At 34.6% G+C, this 23,179-nt stretch overlaps 1 protein-coding gene across 3 annotated transcripts in view; it reads right to left on the bottom strand.

The window, feature by feature from the left end:
- Positions 1–23,179, bottom strand: part of C8H8orf34 (chromosome 8 C8orf34 homolog) — a 480,957-nt gene that overhangs the window by 279,607 nt on the left and 178,171 nt on the right. For all 3 annotated transcript variants that reach the window (XM_008000806.3, XM_008000808.3, XM_038000419.2), the window contains exons 6-7: positions 18,905–19,077; positions 8,116–8,282 (exon numbers count right to left, since the gene is read on the bottom strand). In XM_008000806.3, the coding sequence (XP_007998997.2) occupies positions 8,116–8,282; positions 18,905–19,077 (340 nt within the window). The remainder of the gene's footprint in view (positions 1–8,115; positions 8,283–18,904; positions 19,078–23,179) is intronic.

Genomic DNA, 23,179 nt, shown 5'->3' with positions numbered 1-23,179 from the left:
TCAACCTCCTGGGCTCAAGTGATCCTCTCCCCTCAGCCTCCCAAGTAGCTGGGACTACAGACATACACCACCACACCTAACTAATTTTTTTTTTATTTTTAATAAATATGAAGTCTCTCTGTGCTGCCCAGGCTTGTCCTGAACTCCTGAACTCAAGCAATCATCCCACCTAATGCCTACTGAAGTTTTAGGATTACAGGTGCGAGCCACCATGCTTGGAACTAGCTCTAATTCTTTATCAGATACACTGAGTACTTTCTATGCATGATTTTACTTCACCTTCACAAAACCCTAAGATATGAGTATTGTTATTACTTCCATTTTTCTGATAATGGACTGATACTTGAAGGAGGAAAGTTACTTTCCTTAAATCATATAATTAAGGTCTGTGGCGAAGCTTCAAAGGTCACGCTATTATTACTTCTAATACTACACTATTTTCTCTTCCATATAATTAATTTCCTACAATAAATTTAAACTTTGTTTTATCATATTAATAATTCTCTATTTTAAATTCTTTCTTTTGTTTTTTTTCCTTTTTTCTTTTTTCTTTTTTGAGACACACTCTCACTCTGTCTCCCAGGCTGGAGTGCAGTGGCACTATTTCGGCTCACTGCAACCTCTCCTACTGGGTTCAAGCAATTCTCCTGCTTCAGCCTCCCGAGTAGCTGGGATTACAGGCATGCACCACCTCGCTCGGCTAATTTTTTTGTATTTATAGTAGAGACAGGGTTTCACCATATTGGCCAGGCTCGTCTCAAACTCTGACCTTGTGATCTGCCCACCTTGGCCTCCCAAAGTGCTGGGATTACAGGCGTGAGCCGCCATGCCTGGCCTCTATTTTAAATTATTTAAATACAGAGTACTCCCAAAATGTCAGTAATTAAAAAGTAATTATGAGTGCATATGAGAGCACTTAAGAAGTGAAAAAGAGCTAGTTCAACAAATCCTCTTTTGGCAATTCTTGAAAAAGTTTTAAAGAAATTAAAACTGTATATGAGTTTTTTTCTGTCATTAAGTGCCAGAGATAAAAAATAAATACATAAAATTGTATACGAAATTTTAAGTTTATACTAGATATAAGAAATTCATCATTTATTAAAATAAGACATTCAATTTTTTTTTTGCAGAAATAAACCAAAAAATTGAAAAGTAAAATAAAATCACTAGATTTTATCTCAGTTAGAACACTTTTTTTTTTTTTTTCCGTTTTGATCTTTAGTGCTCCTCTATTTAATAGTTTCAGAGCAATTTAAAAAACATAATATTGTTATGGTTATTTTCTCTCTGAAATTGTTGAACATAAGACATTTTTAAAAGAAAAATCGTAAGATTTTCGTTTCAAAAATAATTCACACATATGACTAGTTTAACATTTGGGATTCTGAAAATGTGTTTATAATATTCTTTTTAAAAATACTTGAATAAAACCTCATAAAAGCTTCCATTTTTCAGATGTTGAAAATAATTGACAAGTTTTGTGCCCACTCTTCTGTTAATATGTATTTATTGTTAAACTTCAATAACAATTATTATTATTTTTTAGACAGAGTTTCACTCTGTCACCCAGGGTGGAGTGCAGTGGCATAATCTCGGCTCACTGTAACCTCCGCCTCCCAGGTTCAAGTGATTCTCCTGCCTCAGTGTCCTGAGTAGCTGGGATTACTGGCATGTGCCACCATGCCTGGCTAATTTTTTGTATTTTTACTAGAGATGCGGTTTTGCCATGTTGGCCAGGCTGGTCTTGAACTCCTGACCTCAGGTGATCCACCGGCCTTGGCATCCCAGAGTGCTGGGATTACAGGCGTGAGCCACCATACCCAGTCAACTACAATAATTTTAAGGTTTCTATTTAGAGATATTTTAATAAGTTGTTGGGAATATTGCAATATATGAAAATTTAAATGTATCCCTATAGTTACACATTTGATTTTTAATAAGTTCAGCAAGAGTCTTAATGCTTCTTTAATATCTGTTGGTTTTGATGTTAAAATGCAATTAATTGCTGAATTAATTACGCTTCTTTGCACATTTTCAACCAAGAAAAAAACTACAGTAAAATTATGATTTTGCACTGCTTTCAAATGACTTTTAAAAAGAGTACAAAATTTAAATTCAGTCAAGTTAGATGAAAATTATTACTATGGCTAAACAAATGATCTTGAAATATAGCATCACCATTTTATAAAGCATTTGAAGTGGACAAGTTTGTTTCAAAAGCAACAATACCCTAATAATATGTAACACTACTTTTCAATTTAGTTGAGGTTTGTTTACACAGTGAATTAAAGTGAAATCATCAAATTGTGCTGCTTCAAACATTTTCATATTTATAAATATAATTCAAGAAGTTTTTAAGCTTGCAGATTTTCAACTTTTATAATTTTATTTACATAAAGCATGTAAACATATACTACTAATTTCTAACTTCTCTGTATCTCCTTGTCTCTCCACCTTATTCCTATCCTAAGCCCAACTTTTGCTACTAGAGATACATGTGTAGGCAGAAAACATTTTTCTTTTCCTCCTAGGAATTACACACTTACACAGAAGAAAATGAAAGACAGTAGAATAATTTTCTATACATCTTAACCTAATCATCTATCCTTGCTTTAATACCCATGTTAAAAATGAAAAATGTAGTGCTTTGTATTGATATAGCCAACATTTTGGCTTGCAAATACATATATAGCTTTACTTCTTATCTTTCCAAGTATTTAATTTTATTGTGTTGTGGGAAACATAAATTTTTGCTGTTTGTAGGCAATTTCCCAAAGCTAAAGAAAGCTTTCTTTTTTCCTTTGTCTATAGCATACAAAATGTATCTGGGTTCGAGGATATAAATTTATCTGGAAGAAAAGCTTCGTATAGAAATTCTAGTGTCTTGTCAAATATTCCTGTTAGTCATGACAAAAAGAAAAAAATTAAACGCACGTTAGAGAAATATCTCATTTTTTTTTTAATCCTCTCAACATCCCTGTGGAGTAGCAAGGTTATATGTAGTCACCAGTACTTTACAATTAATTGCTTTTACCTGAGGTGACAATATTAGCAAGAGGTAGCATAAGGGCTAGACCTGGGTCATTAGAGTATAAGCTGGTGCTTTGGCCATACACCACTAACACCACTACATCTGCATATCATTCTGTGTCTCATGCCTTTGCAAGGTACTCAGTGAAAAGCTGTAGCATAAACATGAAAAAATATATTATTCTATATTATTGGTATGTGTCAAAAAATGTGTAACTTTTTCACTTTCAAACTACTGACATTTATTCTACTATGTTGATTTATTTTTACCATTGGAAATTTTCTACAGAAAAATAAAGCAATATTTCTTACTAAACACCATAAAAGTAAATCACATAGGATGATGTATATATTTTGGTGCCATGCAGATTTATATTTATTTAAAGGATAACCTCTATCATTTGCAAATGTTTTGATATTTTGCTGAAAAGAAACAAAAGTGAAGAATGAATAGTATGAAAAACAAAACAATTCTAAATACAAAACAAGTAAATCTAGAAGGTAATAAAAAGGACTGAGTCACATTTAGCAAAAACAAAGAATCCTAAATAAAGCTTTTTAACACGATAATATGATGAAAATGAATCATAAAGAAACCATTTTTTCAAGTCTGTGCTAGAATTTTTTCATAACTTATGTGATTTTTCCTACTCTAAGCAGTTCATTTTTCAAGTGCTCCTATAAAATATATCAGGAAGGAGGACATAAGAAAGTGATACAAACTGCATTAGCCAAAGTAAGATTTCATCTCTTACAAAGAAAAAAAACAAGGAAAGAAAGAAAAGAAAAAGAAAGTCCTTAGATTTCTTATGAATAACCTTTTTTATGAAGAAACTTCATTTTAAAGTGATAAATTTTCTGTTATCCTGTTTACTTCCAATGACCAATATTCAAAAGATCAAAAGAAACAAAAAGATAAAAAGAGTTTCTATGTATAGTCCTTTGTGTTTTAGATTATTTTACATATTTTATTAAAATATAGGTACATGCATAGGTAGGTAGATTTTTCTTTAAACATTTAGTGCTCCCTCTGTCTCCTTTTTAAAGAAATTTTACATCACTGAATGACAGCATTAATTTCTCATTAGGCAAAAAGCTTGTTCTTATTTTGCCAATGTGGGTGCATTCTTCTTTAAGAAGCTTCCAATTTAAAAAACAGAACAGAGAGTATTTACTTTATAAAGATTGATCAGAATGTAAGAAAAAAAGTGTCAAATGATCACCTTAATGTGTTAACTCCTTTTAGTAAACTGTTTTTATTTTACAAAATTTGGTAACATGTTGAGGTAATAGAAACTCAATGACTATATTCAGCAAAGAATCCCAGTATAATTATACTTGTTCTTGATTATTCATTTTAAAACAGATAAAATGTACTTGCAATCACCTTGTTGCAATGTAATTTTACTTTTGATTTTGGATTTTATATAATTACAGGCTAAGACCAAAAAGTATAAAACATAATTAATATTGTTTTCCTTTTTAGCATCTTTGGAATTTGATTTTTAGATACTTGTCTCATCATCAATTCTGAGAAAGTTTAATAAATTTTTAATAAACTTTTACAAATTGTATGGGATAGTAATACCCCATATTAGAATGTATAAGAAAAGTAGTTGTATCTTTCAAATAATATTGATGATATTTTTAAATGAATATCAATCATAAAGAGAATAATCAAAAACATGACTGAAACTCGCCTTTCAACAAGGGTAAGATGAAAATGCATCTAATGTAAGAAAAGATGGGCACATGTTTCCAAGGTGAAATATCTTTTAAACTAATGAAGTTCCTCAAATGTTCTCTGACAATTAATGTAGTAAAATATACAGGGATTTTTATAGATCTTTTCTTTTTCTTCTTTTTTTTTTTTTTTTTCTTTGTTTTCAGATAGGGTCTCCCTCTGTCACCCAGGCTGGACTATAGTGGCATGACCACAGCTCACTATAAACTCAACCTTCCAGGCTCAGTCCAATAGCTGGGACGATATAGGTGCATGCCACCACACTCAACTAATATTAGTAATTTTTGTAGAGATGAGCTTTCGTCATGTTTCCCAGGCTGGTCTCAAATTCCTAGGCTCAAGCAATCCACCCTACTCAGCCTTCCAAAGTGTTGGTATTACAGGCTTAAGCCACTATGCCCAGCAATAAATCTCTCATTCTACCATTGTAACTTGTCATTCCATTTTTGAAAATTGTTTATTTTATTAATTTTTAAAAATATGTGAAGATTCTCTATAACATTTTATTCATAGTGGTCATTAATTGCCAGAACAATTACTAAAATATTTGTACTAAAATATTTGAAAATATCTTACATTTGAGCATGAAATGACTTGGCAGATATTTTATTCAATGTCTTCTATAATTACAGCACCAATTTCAGAGGTGCTTAAAATGATTATATCTTAAAAATTCACAAGTTTGTATGTTTTATTATCTGACAAGTATTAATTCCATATTAAGCTACTTTTGCAATGTGAATTTATAAAGAGCATTTAAAGCAATCTTACAGAAAATATTTAATCTACTTAAAAATTACAGGTGTTGTACTATAATATTTTCATATGCCTAAAACATTTAGAAAAGACATCCACAAATATATAAACAACTGTGAATAATTAAATATTAATCAGTATATATTAACAATGATAGTTTCCTTAATAAACAAAACAAGAGTCAATAGTTATTACTAACTTCTACTAGTTCGACTAAAAGGATTATTTCCCTTCAAATCAACCAATTTTATTGAGGAATAGTCCTTTTTTATATTAATGTCAACTAATAATTATACCTTTCACTTATTTATCACTTCACAAGGTTTACAGAGTGCTTTCCATGCATAATAAATATTTTTCAGCCAGTTATATCTTGGTATAGATAACAAAGACAAGTTAAACATTTAAAAACACATAAGCTATAGCAAACTCATCTACAAAATGTTGCAGATTCAAAAAGATTTTAAATATCAGATGTCTCTATTGCATCTTACAATGATTCTACATAGACTCTATAAAATTTGATTTCACGTAAATTTCCAAGAACTTAGCGTATTTTTCTCAAATAGACACAATCACATGTGTTTCACTGGAATCGGTTTCAAAAACAGGAAATTGAATATGGTATTATTTTAGGGGAAAGCCCAGTGGACTTGTAACTTTCCAAGCTATTATGGGATAATCTCATGACCTAGAGACCAACATTATTACACTGCTTGCCACCTGGGCTGAGATATGTGGAATTACATGGAGAAAGTCCAAACCTTCAACTATCTCTTATTATTAAACTTGCTGAGACCACAGGCTAAAATGTCTAAACAAAGAATTAATGAGGACTAGTTATTAATTGCTCATCATTAGATAGTCTCCAAGACTCAATCCTTGGTCTTCAGCTTGGTAGACTAGAACCTTCAGTCAGGACAGCTGAGATCTAGGGAGTACCAGCATGGAGTGAACACCTGCGTCTCCTGAAAGAAACCCTGGATCTCACTTGCCCCTTCCCTGCTACTGTCCAAAGCAGAGGAACCATTTACAGGCGTAGTTACGGAGTACGATCACAAAGCAGCCCATACCTACGTGAGCAAACCTACAAAGACCACACCCCGCCTGCTGAGTTTACATCTATTTGCTTTTCAGGACTAGCCAGAGGAATCAGCTTCTCTAGGAAACATTCCTGGATCACCGTCCCTTACCTCTGCTTTAGCTGTTACCCCTATATACAACCGTGTGCTTCATCCAGTTAGCGCAGGTAGTGACGTATTTACGTTTGTATCTTGAACATTACAATGTAAAATTCCTTCAAACACAGATGATAATGATTTTAATTTTATGTTCCCAGGCCCACGCCAAGTGCTAGCATATAGTAAGTGCTCAGTAAATGTTTGTTGAATGATGCTACCACTGCTACATAGGGCACGTTTGCCATGTTAATGATTTGGAGGTGAGGAAAAGACCCAATTGGAAGAGACCAACAGCACGTAATGAAAACGCCATGATACAAGTCTCCTTAATGCCAGCATGAATGCAGTTTTTACAGCATCAGAAAATATCTTTCAAACCTGTCGCCATGGACTACATAACATCTTTGTAGGCCTATGCGGGAAGACAATATATCATTTTTTATAATGATAGCATTTTACTGCCATAAACACTTAAAACCAAGGAATCTCATTTTTTAACAAAAACTTCAGAAAATGGCCTATTTTTTTCTGAGATTCCATATTCTATATGTAAAATGTGTTTAAGGCTTTCAAATAATTATATTATTTATTCTCTTTCTAAATAAAACACAATAGTATATTGTTACGGAGTATTTAAAAATTATACTCTTTATTTTTAACAGAATAATGGATACCACTGACTTAAAAACTCACTGTTTTATATGTGGATCACTCTGAAATAACATTTCATTTTCTTCCTTCAGAAAAATGATGTTCCAAAGAGAAGTTCAGTTTAAAAATATATATGAAGAGGTTTCTGATGATGCAAAAACATACACATACTACATTAAAAATATAAAAAGATATCTTACATATACAAGATTAATAAGGTTTTCATGAAAGTAACAGACCTGAAGAAACTTTGAAATCTCTGCAAACTTTCCTGTCATTTATGGAAAACATAAAACACTAATTTACTATCTGCCCCTTTCAACTTTATTCTATTTTTCTAAAGCATCCTCAAAATAACAGGGGGACATTTTGGGGTGAGAGCTGAAATATGTACTTTGGGTATATTTTATAGACAATAGATGTAAACAAGGCAATTATTATCAGAGATTAAAGCAGACAGACTTGAATTTTGATCACAGGTGCACACAGAATAAAGCTTCATTACGTAGTCAGAAGGCGAAGTGCAGCATACACAAAGTACAAAATACAGTCTAATAAATATTCACATGCTTAGGGTGTTTCAATTTAGTTCTTGCATGCAACTTTATGGGAGTCTAATGTAAATAAAATGTGTACTAAATGGTTTCTTTTCCCTAAGACAAGGCTATTCAAAACTTCTAAAATCTCTTAATCACTACATATTTTTTACAATGCCAGAGAAGAAAATGAGAAATTATTAATTTTTAAAATTACCCAGCAATTCCATTGCATCATCTTCATTATCAATATCTTCTTCCGTTACAGATGGGGTAGGGCTGTGGATGGACTCAAAAGAATCTTGAGAGAGCATTGCGGCCAGCAGTTTCTTATGTTGCTGTTGCTGCTGTTTTAATCCTTTGTTCTTAGGCTCCATCTTTAAGCTGAAGAAATATTTAAATGTTAATTAGCTGTGATAAGTAAAGAAAATCTACAAATAAATTTCCATTTGGTTATTTTATTACACACATATGTGGACATGTTACTAAAAGTTTTCCCCAAGGATAATGGAAATATCATCTTTCTTGGACACCCATGTGTGTCTTGTTAAGGAATTCCCAAGTGAGTATGGGGAAACTGAAATTTGGCTCACTTAAGAGGGCAGGTGCTAATTTACTCCTACCTATTGTTGCCATGTGGAAATTAAAGTCTACTCGATGAGTCTTCTGATTTTTAAAGAAGAGCTAGAAAGTCTAGATTATTAGTCCCTGATTTACAAAGCAAATGCACGTTAAGGAAAACACATTCAATGAAATAAATACTTTAAACTATTATATTAAGATGTTTTAAGATACTCAACTTTAAATTCTTTTGCGTATGTGTATACAGTTGTCTCAACACCATTTGTTAAAAAGACTATTCTCTCCCTCATTGAATTGTCTTGCTTTTATTTATAGTGCTTTTGAGTCTATTTCTTTGTATAGTTTTATTAGTGACTGCTCTTCCTGTTACAATGTGTATGTGTATTGTACCACATTCAGTAGACTGTTGTATTAGTGTCAATATTTACCACTTGGGGTGAAGTATAGATACCTTACTTCCATTTTGGACCCTTTAGTTTCCCTACTTTTAAATATTATTGAGTATCAGATGGTGTTTTATAATTTTTGTTTCAATAGTTAAATATCATTTCTAAAACTCGTGAGGATAGTCCATTGTATATGCCCATATTTCTGCTGTTTCTGTTTTCCTTTCTTCCTTCCTGATGTTTTGAGGTAGATACTTTCTTGCCACCGAGGTAGATTCACTGTTGCCACTCAGCTCTCCTAGCACCTTTAGTGGGGAAAGTCTGGCAGGGAAGGAAAGCATGTCCCCTAACCGTTTATTGTCAGCAAGAATCGTCAATTCCCCTGGCCTATGTCTTTGGCTTCTCCTGGTGGTGTTGGGGTGGCTACTGTTCAATCAGGGGAAGAAATAACCTACATGGGCCACCTTCTCTTGCTACTTTGGGAGCAAGGAAATGCCCCTAATTCTGTCGAGTGGGGAACTGCAAGGAGCCCTGCTGCTAAGCTGTTCCTCTAGCCCTCAGGTTCCTAACCATTCCACCTTCCCCTTTACCCTTGTCACAGTTCTCTTTTGGTGCCTCTTGTTTATTTCAGGGTTTATATGGGTATGTAGTGAGGGACAGCAGAAAGTAATTAGTCTGTGCCATCTTGTCCAAACAGAAGTGACACGACTTGTTAATTAGAAAGGGCAACTGATATCTTTACACTGGAAAAATCTGGTGGACATCACCTGTACCAAGTGATCAAACTTAGCATCACCAATAATACTGGACAAATTGACATTATGTACTTCCTAATATGATATAATGAGAAAGTACATCCCATCAACAATGTAGAATTTTTTTCCCAAAAATGTCTAATCTGAATTTAATCAGAGAACAATGCAGATTTGAGGAATTTTTTCAAGATAACTTGCCCATAGTCTTCAAGAATGTAAATGTCATAAAAAGGAAACAAAAGGCAGAGGACTGTTATAGATTATAGAAGACTAAAAAGACTTGACAACTGGATTCCACACATGATCCTTTATTAGATGCTAGATAAAAAAGAAATAAACAAGTATACAAAAATTCATAAAGGACTTTACTGGAAAAATTGAAGAAATTTGAAAATGGACTTTATATTAGATAACTTTATGGTGGGATTGATTTGATATGATGATTATATTATGGGCACATAAGAAAATAGCTTTATTCCTAGGAAATACATGCTGAAGAATAACAATTAACATTTTATAATTTATTTTTAGATGGTTCGGCAAAAAACAGAATATGATATATGATAGATACATAGATAATAGGTCACAGATAAAATAAAGATGGTAAAATGTTCATCAGTGAAAACAGGTGGAGGGTATGTGGGTCTTGATATTACTACTTTTAAATATTCTGTGGTTTGAAACTTTTAAAAGTAAAAAGATGAGGGAAAAAATAAGAACAAATACATGAAAGCAACACATGTTAGCAATATTTATTTTAATTTTATCTTCCTTCCCAACTTAGGTTCCCAACAGAAATAGGATTGTTGCTAAGAGGTTGTAAAAATGAATCCCTTTTTAAGTAATTTTTAAATTTGACTAACCCTCGATATCATTCCAAATAATTAAAGAAAATTATGTTTACTCTTTAATAGTGGAGATAAAACATAAATATTCACTTGAAAATGGAAGGAAGTTTATTTAGCTCCAATCTCTTGCCATGACATCTGTCCTCTGCATCATTGCATTATGTGTCTTCTAAACTGAGAACAATGTAACAATGTTAAAGTCTTCCTTGACCAACTTTATTCATTGAGAAGTAAACAAAACCAATCAAAACAAAATTTTAATTTGGATTTCTTAGCTGATAGATCTAACATGTTAAGCTGAATTAACACCTAAATTATTTTATCTTAATTAAATTCATTTAAAATAACAATATTCATGTACTATTTTAGCCCTATTTGCTTTTGATTACTAGAAGGGATATAGATATTGCTTTGAATGACAATTGAACATAGTTCATTTACAAGATGAATAATTTGGGGCAAGTTACTTTTCCTTTCTTTTCCTCAGTTTCGTTATCCATAATGCAGATTACTGTAGTACTTCCAATGTATTTAATAATACAGTGGTTGGACTATTAAAAAGGGTTAATAAATGCAGAACAGTCCCTGGCAAATAGCTCTATTTATGTCTGTTTAATAAATCAATTAAATTTTCCTTCATAACTTTAAATTTTATATTGTAAACTTAACAAAAGTTAATAGAATATTATACCTTATATATATTTTATGTTTACATGTAAAAAGACAGTTATGGCTTTAAGGCAATTTTCTCCCTTAGGAGTTAAATAATAATTCACAAAGTGTAACTGTCTGAAGCAGATGTTGTATGTACATTCTGACAACTGCTTCTGCTTGCTATGTACCTAAATATATATATAGGATGGTTAGATATTAAATATTTTGTGCAAAATTAATATACACTGTATCTTGAAATGTTATTTTATATGAATAAGCATAAATCAAATGTCTATTTATAAAACATAATATAATGATTTCTAAAAGGCCAACATATCACCAAAACATGCCTACGTACAGAAAAAGAGTATATCTATCCAAACATAAACTTAAAATTTTGTTCCAGGTCCATAACTGTTTTTCTAGGATCCTTGGGGCTGGATGTGTCCTGTTGCATAAACTCTATATTATATAATACCTTCCAGAGGGTCTGTGGCCTCACCCTGTTATCAAACACATCAGTATTTCTCCATTATTATGTATCAGCATTCCCACTGAGTGGGATAAATAATCTGCAGGGTTCAGATCAGGTTTCGCTATAATGAGTTATGAAAACAACTTTGGTTTTCAGAGCATTTTGAATTTCACTATTACAGATAAGGATTGTGAGGAAAATATTTGAATAAATAACTGAGAGACGAAATCTCAAACACTGCTGTTAGGTCAAGTAAGATGGGGGCTGAGACTTGAAGTTGGAATTTCAGAAGGCAGAGGTCATTTGAATGACACTGGGTAACTTGGACAAGAGGTCATCCTGTGACATTGACAAGGTTGCTTTCAACAGGCGGTGGGAATAACATTCTATTTGGAAAAGATTGCAAAATGAGGGGTCAGTGCACACAAGTAAACTACTGTGAGGAGTTTCTCTGTAAAGTGAATGAAAGACAGAGAACAATAATAGCTGGGGCCAGGGAGGCTTCATTTTTTCGAGATGTTCCATCATACCTTCATGCTGACGGGAATGATCTAGGAGAAAGAAACGGGGCAGGGAATGAAGAGAAGTGATGAACTTACATGAGTGAGTTAGAGTAAGGATCTAGCGCGGAGTGGAGGAGGTTGCCCTAGGCGGAGCATGAGTGACTCACCCATAGCCACAGGGAAGAGCAGAAAACCTGAGCACAGATGAGCCAGGTGCACAGAGAGTCTGCTGGAGGAAGCTTATGGAGGTTTTCTTTATGACTGAAGCTATTTTCTCTTTGAAACAGGAAACAGACTCATTAGTTAAGAATAAGGATAGGGGGACAAGTATTGGAGATTGGGGGAGAGCAGGAAAAACGTGAAGTCATCATTGAGGAGAGTGAATATGTGAATGGCCTCTACCGAGGCAGGTGCAGCTGCATCACCGGGTAGCACTACTGTGCCCCTGGAGTTTGGTGGTCGTGAATTCAGTGACACTGGCCAGTGTGGCCACGTGTCCTTCTCTAGCCTAGGTTGGTTCAGCCACAGAATAGGGAAACAATTAGATTTAACATGGTAGAGTTTTTCCAGGAGAGTAAAACAGGAAAAGAGGAGCAGAAGAGTTGAGGGCATATCCAAGGGACCAATTACCATGATGGGGCATAGATAAACCTGACTAAGGAGAAAAATTAAGAACAAGGTGGGTGAGAAACAATAAAACATTGGCAGTCTCAGTGTTTTGGGGGTCTCAATTAAAGCTGAGTGTCAGAGGCAATGAACCAGAAAGATGAGAGGTGCTAGTCAGAAAGTGAGATGCCTGATATTGATATCATGGATTTGTAGATAATGAGAATGAGAAGGTCTAGGATATGACAGAGGGAGTGATGGGGGAGGTAGGGTGGAATTCATGATACGTGGCAAAGAGTAGGCAAAAGAAGTGAGAGGCCAGGTTTGGGGAAGGATCACCGATGATATTGACGCTGACTTCACCAATGCAGCAAAGCTACTGGGGAGAGTTACAGGAGCTGGATGTTTGAATATTCAGAGAAAGGGGAATGACTGGCAGTTAGCAAATTATTGCTAGAAGATGATGTGGGAAATTAACACACTGGGAAATTCAGAACAAGATGCAGAACTGGAGATTGTTTTAGGGAGAAGACAGGAAGATCTGGAAGCAGCAGAGGATAAAGGATGACACCACCCTCTTCTCCAGCCCCACAGCCTGTGGATCCTACAACCATTAAGAAAAAACAGCAGCCTACTGCAGGGATGCAGGAGTGTTCATGCAGACAGTGTCGAGTGAGATCAGAACAAGAGGGGTTTTTCTAAGAGCACGTAGGGTTCTGAGGCCCCTCTTTCCCAGATTTGAACCTAAAGCTTAATAACAGGATTCTTAGAACAGCTTTCTGAAGAGAGACTGTAGAGCAAAGGATTTAAATGCACAGAATTTGAAGCAAGGCAGCCAAGCTCAGTGACCTAATGGCTATCAATTTTGGGATGGGGATGTAGCCACTCTGGGACTTAGTTTTCTCATTTCTGAATAATAGTGTTTTCATAAGGATGAAATCCATAGAGCAGTTTCTAAGTGGTAATTAATATCATTATGTGTTCAGAGAACACAACGAGGGGCGCATCCTGGATATGTGAACGCTTCCCCTTGAGCAGTAGTATCTCACATCGAGAGAAAGGGAACAAAAAGAGGCCTGATGAGAAAGACTAGCAGTTAATACTTCAATTTGGTGTTCATATACTCAAGGAATCCATTTGCTTTGGTTTAAAAGAGTGATTTCTAAACAGGATCAAATGGAAAGGAACAGTTTAAAGAAGTCACCCCACAGACCCTCCCCCATGGGCCTGCCTGAGCAGGTGGAGCCTCTTGAGCCTTCATTCTGACCACTGGCCCTCCTCCTCCTGACCCTTGTCTCCCTCACGTTCCTGAGCTTGCTCCATTTAGTTTCACACTTTCCTTCTGAGCATAGGTTGGTAAACATTAGTTTGATCTGATTCCATGCATTCTTTCCAGTGAAAAATTGGATGATTTCTTGGACTACCTCCTAAGCTTGTTGAGTTCACCCTCACAGTCTTGTAGGCTGAACCTGTACCCTTTTTTTGACTCCAGTCATTAATTAAAGGGAGCTCTTCATGCTAAACCCTTGGAAATTGAAGAGATCATGAAAAGTTTCACACTCAATTGTTGCATATAGATTTTTATGCACAAGAGCTATTTTTAAGCAGATCTAAATATGATGTTTTTAGAATCAGTTTAGCAGACACTTAAGTGCTTGTCATATACCTAGCACTGTGTGAACTGAGCAGAAATAAAACTTTTTAAAAATCATTCTCCTCCACTTTTAAGCAATTCCTTTGAGTCTAGGATATTTTGTCATGTCGGTCTTATCCAGTATCTAGCACATTACCTGGTATTAACAAAAGCAAATGAATACTAAATAAATAAAAAGAAAAATTTGAACCTGTTGAAATGATATCATCAATGATCTGAAATTAAATGTATGCTCTTTTGGTTTTAAAAAGAAAGTTGTCTTGGCCAGGCATGGTGGCTCATGCCTGTAATCCCAGCACTTTGGGAGGCTGAGATGGGTGGATTGCTTGAACCCCGGAATACAAGACCTGCCTGGGCAGCGTAGTGAAACCCCATCCCTACAAAAAATTTAAAAGAAATTAGCCGGGCATGGTGGGGAGCACCTGTAGTCCCAGCTACTCAGGAGGCTAAAGTGGGAGGCTCACTTGAACTGGGAGGTAGAGGTTGCAGTGAGCCAAGATGACACCACTGCACTCCAGCCTGGGTGACAGAGTGAGACTCCGTCTCAAAAAAAAAAAAAGATAGAAAGAAATTTCTCTCTTCCTGCTGCCATCTTCCCGTGCTGCCACAATGGTTCACGTGAATGTCCTGGCTGATATTCTCAGGAGCATCCACAATGCTAAAAACAGAGACAAACACCAGGTTCTTATCAAGTCATGCTCCAACTCATCGTCCGGTTTCTCACTGTGATGACGAAGCATGGTTCCACGGGCGAATCTGAAATCATTGATGATCACAGAGTTGGAGAGATTGTTGTGAACCTCGCAGGAAGACTAAACGAGTGTGGAGTGATCAGCCCCAGGTTTCATGTGCAACTCAAAGATCTAAAAAAATGGCAGCATAATCTGCTCCCATCTGACCAGTTTGGTTTCATTGTACTGACAACCTCAGCTGGCACTGCGGACCACGAAGAAGCAAGACGAAAACGCACAGGAGGGAAAATCGTGGGATTCTTTTTCTAGGGATGTAATACATACTTACAAATAAAATGCATCAAGGGGAAACAAAAAAGAAATTTGTTTTGGATTGAACTTGTACAAAAAAAGAAATTAAGAAATTTATAAGTTATGAGGTATAATTTTTGTGTGTTTTAGATATTTTCAAGACTTCTGTTCTTTGGTTTCTTTGACAGATTACGTATAAATCAATTAAAATTATTTATGCTTAAATTTGCATGTTAGATTATTTCTAAATTACTAAATTTGATTTATTTTCCATCATACCTATCACTAGTTGAATTTACGGCATATATTTGTATATTCACTTGTTTACTGCTTGTCTCTTTCTGCCAATAGAAAAAATTCTAAGAGGAAGGGGACCATTTCCAGGTTTTATTCACAGATACGTTAGAAGCAATTATGAGCTTTAATGGAAAGAAAACTTCTTAATGGGCAGTGAATTTAGCTTTTATTTTAATATTTCATAAACATTTCTAAATTACAAAATTTTCTCTTTATTTTATGACATTCAATCTAATAACCCTATTCACTTAAGAAATAAAGCCAATTCACCAGATCTACAGTATTTATGGATATTATTTTGTTTTAATAAGGTGGTTCAGCTGTAGAGGAACTTCATTAGGCTTCAAGGCCTGATGAGCCTATTTATAAATTCACGTTACAATTTAACAAGTAATTTTAGAAAATCCATTACTCAGCTACTGCAAAGTTTAATTAAGATGGCTTAAAATAAGATTATATAGGCTTATTAAACTCAATTTTTGTTTACATTTATATTATAAATGTGGGATTATTTTTAATAACCCTAAATGTGCAATGAATGTATATGTTTTCCCACTAAATAGCTAGGCAAGCCATAGGAATTGATACCAATTGGTAGGATTTGACAATCACAGAGAACCTTCAATCATTTCCCAACACATTCACTTCTCTCTTTGGTGAATTTCTCTCACTTTTCTTACTCAAATGCTTTAATTTCTTTCTTAAGCACTCAATTCTGAAGTGCTTTGAGAATCTAAGAAAGATGTGGCAGGACTCCATGTTAGTATCTCTTGTCTTATTCTACTAGTTTCCCTTTATCACCCTCACAATTTCTTTTCTAACCATCACTTAATGCTTCAGGTGTCATTTGTATCAAGCTATTTGTAATGTACGTCTTGACCTCTTCATACAACATCATGTTTGGGGGACCTACGGGAAGAAGTTCACATACAGTACATCATTAAAAAAGGGGGGTAAGCTTCTACCCATAAAGCTCTCAAGGTTTATTATGCCATTTATTTAATTCCTTCTAATCTAATGGTGAAATTCTAGCCTATCATGTATCTATTATTCTGCAGGAAAAGGAAAGCTGGCTATGTAACGAAGATGGAGCATTGCAGTAGCCATTTGAGTAAGACTTAATACACAATAGAGAAAAATTGAGATAGGAAAGGCTGCAAGAAATAAAGAGAAGACTATAAACAGTTCTTCTTGTCAATAAGCTTTATTTAGCAGATGCCTAGCGTCAGCCTGTGCCTTTGTCACTCATGTAACAGATGTTAAACGACAACAAAAATGTGCCAGCCCCAGTGGAGAGGGTGGGGTGAAAAATGGATGGAGTCATGCTTGAAAATTAAGCTTTCTCTTTCAGGAGTCTAGGATATGATTTTGTCAGTTGGTCATTAAAGTATAGTACAGGTTCATTTCTATTTAAGTGTAAAAGCTAATACTATAGTTACAGACTCTGGAGTCATTAAAAAATTTTCTCCAACACTTTCTGCTTGATCCAAATCAAATCTAATGCTGTGTGAGTTGCTGGTATAAATTCAAAAATCCTGTTTTGTATTAGAAGATGGAGAAAATATAGTTTCTAGCCCATAGTTTACTGCTGTTCTTGAAATTTAATTCAGATATGCATGTATTCTTTCTATTCTAATGGGGGCACCTGGGCAGAATTTCACCAGCTCTTTCCTGTCATAGTGTAATACCTCAATTTATAATTTAAAGACAGAAAAATAAAGAAAAAAATTAAGACAAACATTTAAGAGACACGTTCATGGACTGAGTTTTCTAGGTAAGGGAGTCCACTAGGATTAGAGAAAAGGTTCTCCCTTATTGAGTATTCAAGCAGGAGTAAGAGCTCACTGAAGCTAGGAAGAAAATAGAAGCACTAACACTTGCGATAAATAGTTCTGATTATTATTATGACTAAATGAAAGTAAAATGAAAGTTGACATTTCTCAATTTTACATTTAAGAACTAAAGATTTACCAATGAATAAAGATGAAGGTCTAGTAGGTTTTATAAGCCTGGTATTAAAAAAATTACTCTCATTGACAGATGAAATTGATCTGGCATTTCACAAAGAAGGTAAATGGATCTTTATAAATGGTTTTCTTCTCCTCTTACAAGACACTTCAACTATTTAAATAATTTAAAATGTATTTCTCATGGAAATAGAATCAATTTTCTATAGGCCTGAAGCACATTAATGAGTATTCTGAATTTCCTTCCCTCCAGCCAAGTGATAAGTCACCGCAAAGAACCCTTGAAAGCTATTACATTGTAGAAAATACAATTTTCTCCTTGACAAAGAATAGTTACTGGTTGCTGCTAAATTTAACATAGAAAATACCAAGTTACTGTGGCTATGCTATGCATAGGAAAAACTCTTCTGTGACGGGCAGCTAGTAACACTCACAGAAAGCTTAAGCTCCTGTCCCATTTCCATTCATGAGTATTTGTTTTCATAGTCTTGTCTAAGCCATGCCTCCCATGATATTTTTCACCCCAGATACTTTGCAGAAGTTTTCATTTTTGTTTTGAGTTTTACTTATTGCAACTGGTATTACAAAAAAAAATTACTCTGAATATAGTTTTTCCAATAAATAAGATCTGGACATTTCAACATTAATTCACTATTACCAGCACACGGGCACTTAAGGTAAACCTCCTGCCACCATTTTGAGCATCAGGGGTCTGAGTAAAATGAAAGTATAGACTTTCACATTTACAAATAATGGTAGTTTCAAAAATTATACAAAGAAAATATTAATAAATATATTCAATCATAGTTATCAACTCTAAACTGAAATGGTTCTAACTAAGGTTTCTCTCTCTTTATGGTCAATATTAACTTTGCCTCCTACGGTCTATTATACATTTAATACTTTTATTATCCCTGATGATTAACAATATCTTTCTGGTACATCAGAAGTCCCCCCTCTCCAATTCTTAACAGCCAGCCACTCTCTGTTCAATATTATAGTAGGTCTTGACTGGCAGCATATCCTTGAAATTATTTCTCTATTTGGTTTCAGTAGCAAAGACAAGGTGATCTAGATTTGAAGAAAAAAAAATCAACACCAAAACCCCACAGCAGGTCTGAAACCCTCATTTTAAGAGACAGCAATTGATGTTTGTATCCTATATATAGACTAACACAATTTTCATAAAAAATCACTAAAAGGGATTTCATAAAAACCAGGAACTTGGGTTTATTTTCCCTTTACCTTTTAATGACTAGTAATATAGAATCTCAGCAGACAGCTAGCTCATCTCACCTTCCTGCAGGGCTAGAGCCACTATCTTCACTTTCCCATTGGTCATTTTTGCTTCTTGGAATTGGAGGCTGTAGCATTTCAGCGGCTAGGGGATCAGCATCATTTTCTTCTCTACCAATCCATTCTCCAATCACACGGGGCCTCAGAATAGAAGAATTAAATGCCACTGTTTCCTGAAGAGAAGAAAAGAGTATGTTGTCTTAGATGACTTTTTTCTTATTAACAGGACAACAGGGAAATAAAGTTGCCTAGAGATTTGACTGTCAAATGCTTTTTGTCTTTCTGAATTGAAATAAAACTTCAGTGTCCTCCAACTCTACTAGATAGCTTGTTCTATGTGATTTATGCTAATTCCTAAGGTTACTGTGATAAAGGACCCAGGAGTGAAATCTTTGCTTTGAATTTGGAAGGCTGCATGTGTGCTCTCAGGAAAGAGGTGTGGGATGAGCATTCAAGGCAGAAGGAAGAGTGTGTTGTAAACAGGGAGGCCCACTGTTTAGGGAGAGAGCTTGGTGTCACTGCTGGGAAATAGTAAATAATGGCCCAGATGGAAACTGGGTTCGGGTTAGGGGATAGGGACAAGAATAGATAGGGCTCAAAGGGCGTATTGCCTCCAATTGCAAAGCATTTTAGACATTTTGGGATCCAGTAGAAATTCGACACAGGGCAATATCAATGGCAGATATGTTATACTAATTCAACAAATGTTAGTAATCTGTTTTCATAGACTCGGATACGATACAGCTATTAAAATGCTACTGTAGCAGAATACAAAATACATGTAATTGCTAGGGATTTTTTGTTATGTGAAAAAAGGACAAGTTGAAAAGCAATACACATAGTATAATCTAGTTTTTGTTTAAAAAATTCATATGAGTGTATATCCATTTCTTGTTCACTAATTCATTCATTTCTTCATTCTCTAACATTTATTAAGACTTGCTACAGGCAAAGAATGCTTGCAATGCTAAGGAAAACAATGGTGAATAAGATCAAAATTTAATAGTGCCTTTATCTGAATGAAGGAACTACAGGTAATTTTAGTTTCTTCTTTTTGCATTGCAACATCATTTCTATATTCTAAAGTAAATATGAGAAAATATATTTTTAATGCCTCTTCAGCTGAAAAATATAGGCCTTGCTTAAATATGTTTTAGTGATAAATTTTACTATTACAATAGTCTTGAACAGTTCTTTAAAAATTCAGACGGTGGGCCGGGCGTGGTGGCTCACACCTGTAATCTCAGCACTTTGGGAGGCCGAGGCAGGCAGATCATGAAGTCAGGAGATGGAGACCATCCTGGCTAACACGGTGAAACTCCACCTCTACTAAAAATACGAAAAAAAAAAAAAAAAAAAAATGAGCCGGATGTGGTGGCAGGTGCCTGTAGTCCCAGCTACTCAGGAGGCTGAGGCAGGAGAATGACGTGAACCTGGGAGGCGGAGTTTGCAGTGAGCCGAGATCATGCCCCTGCACTCCAGCCTAGGCAGCAGAGCAAGACTCTGTCTTAAAAATAAAAATAAAATTAAAAAATAAATTAAAAAAAATAAAAAAATTTAAAAATAAAAAAACATTAAAAATTCAGATGGTGTTCTGAGTCTTCAGACTTCACAACATATTCTACATTTCAGTACAGAATATAATGTAATATAATCTTATAATAACACAATATAATATATAATCAACATACAAATATAATACCAAAAGCAACACATGAAATACGATTTAGGACATATTTGATGAGCATTTCTCCAAGTAATAGCAAGTGACAGAAAGGAACCAGATATCTTAATTTTAATCCAACCTACATGAAAATATAGCAGATACATTTTAGAGCCAGTGTTTATAAAACTTAGCAAATAATCTGAACTCTTTCTATACTTACATTCCCCACATCAGAAAATTAAAGCACTACAATGGATTTCAGCTGTAAAATAATGCAATCAAATGAATGTTTTCAAAAAATCAGAAGGGCATGTGCATCTACCACAATTTAATATTATTTGAAGTACAGAAATTAAAATTAACAATACTGTTCAATTTTAAATGTATATTTACTTTTAAAAGCAGATGATTGTGAAGGCATGTTTTTGAATTTAAAAATCTATAAACAGATTTACAACTTCAGAATACTTTTCCATCTGTGAGATTTTACAATGTTACTTATTTCTTGAATTTCATTTTCTCCAATTATAAAATGGGGATGATAAGAATTATAAAGCCTATTGTATCAAATGAATTAGTAAATAACATAGTTAAACCATAAAATTCTTCCCCCTCTACCCCCCGGTGAAAGACCATTTTTTTTAAATTTGTTTTGCTTTAATTTTCAGACCCTCAGGACCAACATTTTCATTAAAAAACCATGAAAACCAATAATCATAAACAACAATCTTTACAAAACAAAGTCATATAAAACATAAGCCAAGGGTTTTAAATTTGTTTTCATTCAACAAAGAAAGCTAAAGAATCTGATACTTCGAACAGTCACTTATATTAAATGGTAAAGCTAAGCCTTAGATTTGCATCTTTTGATTCTTACTTTAATATGCTTGATCATAGTTTTACAATAAATGCATACCAGAAATGACTCACACAATGTTTTTCATTTTGAAGCACATTTTATCATCATACAATGTATGAGAAAAGAATAAAACCAGACCCTTGATTACCACTGTTCTTTAAATCGCAATTTATGTAACATATTCCCTTGTATTTACCACTTTTTTTTGCATACTTACAATTTTTTTTTTTTTTTTTTTTTTGAGATGGAGTCTTGCTCTGTTGCCAGCTGGAGTGCAGTGGCGCAATCTTGGCTCACTGCAACTTCTGCCTCCTGGACTCAAGTGATTCCCTTGCCTCAGCCTCCCAAATAGCTGGGACTACAGGTGTGCACCACCGTGCCCAGCTAATTTTTGTATTTTTAGTAGAGATGGGCTTTCACCATGTTGGCCAGGATGGTCTCGATCTCTTGACCTTGTGATCCACCCACCCTGGCCTCCTAAAGGGCTGGGATTACTTCCATGAACCACCGTGCCCGGCCACAAATTTTAATGCTAAATCAAAAGCCAACAACAGAATGTTCATAAAATCTACCTTGGACTTTGAGTTTGGAGAGTTGGCATCTTTTTCTGGCTTGATATACTAGAGGCTGTCTGCTATTTAAGGCCCTAAAGGGAGGGACAGGGGAAGCACATTGAATGTATTTCGTCTATGATCCATATTCTAAAGGTTTTTCATTGCTATTCTGTTTATTTTGAGGGAAAAGATACAAACATGTAAAGTACAAAATAAGATTATATATAAATTTATATATATATAAATGGCCCCCCTTGTGTGTTTTGTAATTAAATATACTAGTTCAGAGAAGAGGAAGCTGAAGCTCAACATGGACCAGATTCAGCAGTGGTAGTCTCACCGAGGGACATGACCAAACTTCAATATAAATTGTGCTTTCTTCCTTTTTTAAATTTTGGATTCAGGAGGTGTACATGTAGGGTTGTTTCATGGGTATATTGGGTGATACTGAGGTTTGGGACACAGATAAACCATAAAATTCTGTGTATAAGCCAGATACAATTATTTAAGAGTGTGGACTGTATTCGAATCATTTCTATATATTTGATGTATCACTGTGGAACGGACAAATTGAGTAAGAATAGACACATGGTAGTCAATAAGGGCAGAGTAACAGAACAGGGAATTGACAGTGCAGTTTTTATCCTATAAAGTTTCATTTTATAGATATTATATTTAAAAGGTTGAATAATTAATTCAATTTTATTAATATCATTTACATATGGGGCAGAATTGGGCTTGGAGATTTGTCTAACTATAGGCTCAAAGTAGATGGGACTTCAAACACAAAAATGAACAAAGAAATTGACAACTGGAACAACAGAAATAGATGAGTTTAGGCACTCTAAGCCAAAGACTGAGAAAGGTTTTAGAGCTGAGTATGATCAGAAAGTTGAGAGCAGTACAGAATCAGAACTAACTCCTTGGTTGCTTACTAGGAAATCAAATGCAATGGTAGATGTATCGCTATTGAAAAGTAGAGCACAGAGAGAGAATAAATGGTGTGATATTCAGGATGTTTAACTCCACCTAGCGTAGAAATTTAGTAAGAAATAGCTGACAAGCAAAGCAATAATACGAGCTGCAAACAAGAGTCAGAGGAGTTAGGAAGTGAATATTCTACAGGTGAAAAATGGGGCTCTACTATTTTTATTTTTCTAAATTCACAAAGTTCTTTATATTCCTCCGATTCTGGT

Source organism: Chlorocebus sabaeus, chromosome 8 (assembly GCF_047675955.1).
Source record: "Chlorocebus sabaeus isolate Y175 chromosome 8, mChlSab1.0.hap1, whole genome shotgun sequence".
Classification (NCBI taxonomy): Eukaryota; Metazoa; Chordata; class Mammalia; order Primates; family Cercopithecidae; genus Chlorocebus; species Chlorocebus sabaeus.
This window is presented reverse-complemented; position numbering and strand designations above follow the sequence as displayed.